This window comes from Arachis stenosperma, chromosome 5 (genome assembly GCF_014773155.1).
Source record: "Arachis stenosperma cultivar V10309 chromosome 5, arast.V10309.gnm1.PFL2, whole genome shotgun sequence".
NCBI classification, from domain to species: Eukaryota; Viridiplantae; Streptophyta; class Magnoliopsida; order Fabales; family Fabaceae; genus Arachis; species Arachis stenosperma.
In genome coordinates this window covers 20,603,346-20,609,800 of record NC_080381.1, presented here as the reverse complement: position 1 = coordinate 20,609,800, position 6,455 = coordinate 20,603,346, and the positions used below count along the sequence as shown (strand labels likewise).

Here is a 6,455-nt window from a genome sequence, read left to right as displayed (position 1 = left end):
TACTACAAACAGAGTGAGAGAGGCCTTGTGGTGGTGTCTATCTATGTCGATGATCTGCTTGTTACAGGAGAGGAGGAGAGTGAGATAGTGAAGCTGAAGGTAGGACTGATGAAGCAGTTTGAGATGACAGATTTGGGGAGAATGTCTTACTTTCTTGGCATGGAGATTCAGCAAAAAGAAGGTGAGATATTCATCTGTCAGAAAAAGTACATCAGAGAGGTCCTAAAGAGGTTTGAAATGGGAGAATGCAAGACAGTCACTACTCCTGTTAATCAGAAAGAGAAGTTAAGCAAGAGTAATGTGCAGAATTCTGAGCATGAGAATGAGTACAGAAGTCTAGTAGGCTGTCTAATGTATTTAACAGCTACTAGGCCTGACATTCAGTATGCAGTGAGTATTCTATCGAGGTTCCTTCATTGTGCAGCTAAGGAACATCTTACTGCAGCAAAAAGGGTGTTGAGATATCTAAAGGGGACTCAAAGTTATGGTGTGAAATTCAAAGCAGTTCCTGAGATGAAGCTGGTTGGTTTTGTAGATAGTGACTGGGGTGGTTCGGTGGAAGACATGAAAAGCACAACGGGTTTCTGTTTTTCACTTGGATCAGGTTGTTTTTCCTGGAGCTCAAAGAAGCAGGAAGTTGTAGCACAGTCTACAGCTGAAGCTGAATTTGTGGCTGCAACTGCAGCTGCAAAGCATGCAGTATGGCTCAGGAAGTTACTCTGTGATTTGGGGCTGCAAGAGAAAAGATCAACTGTGTTGTATGTGGACAATCAAGCTGCAATTGCAATTGCTCAGAATCCAGTCTTTCATGGCAAGACTAAACACTTCAAGCTGAGATTCTATTATCTGCGTGAAGCACAACAGGAGGAAGAGGTGGAGCTGAAGTATTGCAAGACAGATAATCAGATAGCTGATGTCTTCACCAAGCCTCTTGCTGTTAGTCGATTTAGTCAATTGATTCATGAAGTTGGAATGTGTCCAGGTCTCTAATCCAAGGAGGAGAAATGTTAGATAATGTATTAGGACCTGATATTTATTTATTTCTGTTTTATGCTTATGTGTATGATTCAGTTAATAGGGTCAAAGTTATTAGTGGCCTCAGAGGCAAGTTAGTTTTTTTTATTCAGCTAGTTTCTAGTTTTAAGGAAGTGGAGTCCTATTCTTAAGATAGTGGAGTGAGTGGTTAGTTTCCTTTTCTTTCTGTTATTGTATTTAACAGTTTATTGAATAGTGGTAGAGTGTAGTTTTTTTTGCTTCTTCAGTTCTCTAGTGTTCAACTCTCTCTCTCTTTTTCTCTGAACATACAACAGTTCGAGTGTGAGATCTGCAATACATTGCAGAACAGTGAGTGAGAGTGTGTGAGGATTGAGTGAAACAACAACAAAATCTATCCTTTTGACAATATCCATTGATTATAGAGGGTCCGAGAAATCATATACAAACGAAAGATAATGAACTCAATTTATTTCGAGCAGATTGAACTATTGAAGACCAGATATTTCGACTTCCACCCCACAATCCATCAAAATTGTGTTTTGCAACTGTACTTGTGACCCATATTTAATGGATGTAATGTAAGTATGTAACTTCGCCTACCAGTTTATGCCGTTCACAGTCACAGATACATTAATAAAGCATTTGAAAAATCTTTCCACTATAATATTTCATACTTATTTCTGCTGAAAAAAAATCTCTTTTTACTTGTGACATATATGTCAATTATTTAACTGAAAAGAATGAATGTTGACTGAGCTTGAGCTTGATAGAAGAGTGAGAAAGGTAAACAAATGAATAATGCAGTACATCCATGTTGTTTCATTGCCTATTGAAACGTTTTATATCATGATTTAACGACTAAAGAAGAAAAAGTTCTGAACTTTCTCTTTTATCTGTAATACCATGAATGGTGTGAATTCGTTCCAATAGATACATTCTCTTAATCATGGTAAAACACCGTTTACAAATTTACATGATACATTGTTTGCTTGATTGAGTAAAATTGTATTCAATATTGTAGGTAGCTCCCGCAATAAAAAAGAAATTCCTAAATCAAAGCTAGTTTCTCTTCAAGATTTGTGCAGAAATCACCAATAATCATGGCAAGAACATTCCCCAGCCTTTATATGATGGAACCTATTGGCATCTCTCACAATTAATTCACGATCAGTTACCATGGAGACCCTTTTTGCAAATTCATGGCAATCTCTGCATGATCGAGTATTCTTGAAGACCATAATTGGGGTGTCACCTTTGATGCATATGAGACCATAAGCTATAGCTAGTCTCTCACTATGATCAAGTAACTGCTCTTTCCTTTCACTGAAGTCACAGAGTGCGTCCTCTTCATTAAGAAGACACTCCTCGCCCTTTTTGACAGCAAAATCAAGCTGTTTTAATTTTGAGTACATCTCCTCCGTTTGAGGGTGGTGTCTATCACCTACCACAAAACGATGGACTTTATGCTTCACAATAATCCAGCTGCAACTTACTTCTTTTCTCAAGTTCCTTTCAGCCATCATCTTTCTAAATTTAGCTGCTTCATCCCACTTCCCAAGCAAAGCATTTAAGTTGAACATGATCACATAAGTAGCAGTGTCTAATGGATCCAGCTGAAGCACCCTTTCGGCTGCAATCATCGCAATCTCGAGATTCCTATGGCTCCAACAACCTCCTAATAAGCTTTTCCAACTCAACACATCAGGTTCAAATGGCAGACTCTTTATCATTTCAAGAGCCTCCTGCAGTAATCCAGCACGAGAGTATATATCAATCATGCAGTTGTAATGATCAATTGTTGGATCCACATTGTACTTGTCACTCATTGAATCCAAAAACTTCTTTCCCTGTCTAACTAGACCTGAATGACTACAAGATGTTAACAAACCAATGAATGTGATAGCATTTGGCCTTACACCCGACTTCTGCATCTTGCTGAAAAGCCTCAGAGCTTCAGAAGCTCTGCCATGATAAGCATGAGCACAAATTATAGCAGTCCATGCAATGTTGTCAGGTTTATCAATAGCCAAAAATGTTTGATGGGCATAGTCTATTTTGCCGCATTTTGAGTACATAGTGATCATAGCACTCTCTCCAGAGAGGCATGCAACTAGCCCCTTTTTTATTGCATCTGCATGAACTTGGGAACCGAAAATCAAATCTGAGACAGAAGAGCATGCTTGAAAGATGCTGGTATACATGAATGAATTCAATAACACTCCCTTACTTCTGAGTGTTCTAAAAATCTCAAGTGCCTTGTCAAACTTACCATTTTGGCAATATCCAGTAATTAGAGCACTCCATGAAAAATCATTTGGTTCACGTATGCTCTCAAAAGCTTGATATGCAGCTTCAAACCTGGCGCATTTAAAATAAAAATCCAGTAGTGGAGTTCCAACCGAGACCTCAGACTCCAATCCAAGTTTCACACTGTAGCTATGAATTTGTCTTCCCATGTTTAAGTCTCCTAAGGCAGCACACGCCTTAAGCACTATTGAAAAGACAAACTCATCCAGTTCTACATCTTCACTTATCATTTTTGCAAACAATAAAACAGCATCTTTGTTCCTTGCAGCTTGAGTATAGCCCAACATCAACCCAGTGCAAGCCACAGCATTTTTTCTAGCCATCTTATTGGTAGCGACTTCAGCACCATCCAACCAGCCACACTTGATGTACATGTTGGAGATAGAGGTCTCGATCAAATCATTGGCAATAACTCCAATCTTTATCAGCTGAGAATGAATCTGCTTGCCAAGACCTAACGATGAAGGATATGTGAAGGACCCTATAAGAGTACTGATGATCGATGCGGGTGGCATAATTCCGAAATCTAGCATACGCAAGAGCAATCTAATAGCTTCATCTATGAGCCCTTCCTCAACATAAGCAGACATGAGGGTGTGCCAAGAGGACATATCTCGATGAATCATTTCATCAAAGAATCTCTCTGCAGCTGCAAAACACCTGCAATCACAATACATTTGAAGGATGCAATTGTCAATGAACTTATTGGTATTACCCGTTCTCTGAAGTCTATTGTGAAATAATTTTCCATCTGATGAAGCATTCAGTGTTCCACACATTTTAAAGAGGTATTCATATGACCGGGGATTTATCGAGATGCCTGCTGCATCCATGCTTCTGACAAAGTCATGTACTTCTTGAAGCATCCCTTGTTTGGCTAAAGAAATCAAATGCAAGTTTTCAACTTGGCCCTGTTGAACTTTAGAGGTCCTCAAGGATGAATTATTGCATTTCAAAGAGATCCACGAAGGGATTTGAACGAAACTAGCAGGTCTCGGATCCTTACTTTTATCATTAGCTACCACTACTGTTGAAGAATTGGACATTAGCCCAGAGCACCAGCAAGTTATTGAAGACATGTACTATATTTGCAATGGTATACCCCTTGATTGGAGCAATCTATCCTTGTACAACTTTTGTGAGATAGAACAAGAGAATCCAATCTGAAAATTAACAAGTTGGATCCCACCCAGCAACAGTTATATATGAGAAATCTGCCAAATCTGCTCTGAAAAGAGAAATATAGAGACAGACAGAGTCAAGGGCTGATAAAAAGCATAGGAAGGTTCCAGATAAGATGAAGCATTACATGTTCTCAAGATAGAGAGACAATCAATCAATCAATTCCAGCTCTAAAGCATCACCAACCCTTAATTCTATTTATTAACAACTCTTGAATCAAAGAAACTAAAACAAACTGCACCAAAGTCTTAACAAGACAAAACCAATTCATATATAAAAATTGTAATGCAGGTGATCAAGCCGGTTTCTTCACAATATTCATTGTATTTTAACAGCATTGCCAATTTCAAAAATACTTAATTTATCTTATGTAGTTGCCACAAACAATTACTGAATTATCATTGAGACATTTTATCAAGCACATGGTGTGCGTCATTGTATATGAAGGGTGCATGAGCACACAAAATGAACTGAACTATCAAAAACCAATTCACTAACAATTCATTGAGACGGGTGGAACAAAAATTGTACCAAGACATAGGCAGTTCATAACATAATAAAAGTTCTTTAAAAAAAATGAAAAAGTTGAATGTACCCAAAACCAACACAAGCTTTAATTATTGGCTGCCCATGTTTATAGGATTTGTCTGCATCTGATTCGCTTTACTCATTTTTTCCCCCTACCAAATCCAAATATATTTCCTTCTAAACTTCCTATTTAATTTAATTTAATTTAATAACAGTAGTAATATCCATACTTCAACTACTACTTTGATATGTTGACTTTTATTAACACTATATTCTTTCATATTTAACTTAGACACTTAGATTACCATCAATCTATTTATAATATAGCAAAGTAATCACGTATGGCACTGTACCACACTGGAATATCATATTCTTGTACGATCCGGTTTGCAGTTTTTTTATTAAAAAAATTAAGATACAATTAATTTTATATGAAATTAATAGATAAAAACAGTTAAATAATTTAATAAATTTAATTAAATTATCATTTAATAATTACTGTACCTGAATTTCTAATAAATAAAACAGGAAATGACAAAGATAACACTATAAATACTCTTTGGAGAGTTGGTAGCCAAGCCAAGCCGAAAGGGGTAGTTAGACAGTAGTTATTTTCTTGATTAGTTCTATTCTATTTAAGGTTTATTTGATAAAGGATAAATTATTCAAGTTTATATCGTTAATAAAAATAATTAGATATTAAATATATATATTTTTTTAAAAATGTTAGAAATTAAATTTTAATACAATTTTATATTTTTGGCAAATATTATTAAAAAATAAAACTTTTTAATCCTTAAAATTTGATAATTTTATGTCAAACAAATTTTAAAAAAAATATTGTGAATGACCAAGTTTTTTTTAAAAAATAAAAAATTTAGAGATTAAATTTCGTTTTAAATTTTTGTATATATTTTTTAAATAGTTATTTAAATGCTTATAAAAAAATTCGAATCAAATAGATAAATCTGTTAAATGTAAAATTTTTTGTCACTTATAAAAAAATATAATATTTATTGATTATTTTTGTCCTATTTTTAAATTATCAATGAGTTTATTTGTCATTCGTATATTTAAATTTTTGTAAATGGTATAAACTTTCGGATACTATTTTGACTATTTATCCTTTGATAAAAGTATACTTTTTCAAAAGTTACATATATTTTTTAGGTTTAATTATTTTATTGGTCCCTATAATTTTGTGAAATTTTTAATTAGGTCTTTATGTTTTTTTTTCTTTTAATTGAGTCTATGCACCAATTTTTTTTTTCAATTAGGTCCCTCTTGACAGTAATTTGTTTAATTGTATAGGGATCCAATTAAAAAAAATTAGTACAAGGACCCAAATAAAAGAAAAAAAGTGTAGGGACTAAATTTAAAAAAAAAATTGGTGCAAGAACCTAATTAAAAAGAAAAAAGGTATAGGAACCTAATTAAAAATT

The 6,455-nt window shown here is 34.7% G+C and overlaps 1 protein-coding gene across 3 annotated transcripts; it reads right to left on the bottom strand.

Moving 5' to 3' along the window:
* Positions 1–1,886: 1,886 nt before the first annotated feature.
* LOC130979961 (pentatricopeptide repeat-containing protein At5g13270, chloroplastic) lies at positions 1,887–5,289 on the bottom strand. 3 transcript variants are annotated; one of them, XM_057903536.1, is made up of 3 exons: positions 5,081–5,289; positions 3,266–4,531; positions 1,887–3,127 (listed from the first exon to the last, which is right to left on the bottom strand). In XM_057903536.1, exons 2-3 carry the CDS (start codon positions 4,380–4,382, stop codon positions 2,085–2,087), a joined length of 2,160 nt encoding a protein of 719 aa, XP_057759519.1. In that variant the 5' UTR covers positions 4,383–4,531; positions 5,081–5,289; the 3' UTR covers positions 1,887–2,084. The 3 variants fall into 3 exon arrangements, with proteins under 3 accessions (XP_057759519.1, XP_057759517.1, XP_057759518.1); XM_057903534.1 differs by having other exon boundaries at positions 1,887–4,531; XM_057903535.1 differs by lacking the exon at positions 5,081–5,289 and adding an exon at positions 4,984–5,010 and having other exon boundaries at positions 1,887–4,531.
* Between the last annotated feature and the right edge of the window lie 1,166 nt (positions 5,290–6,455).

Coding starts and splice junctions, on each gene's coding strand:
- LOC130979961 (XM_057903534.1), bottom strand. CDS start 4,382: ATGTCTTCAATAACTTGCTGGTGCTCTGGGCTAATGTCCAATTCTTCA.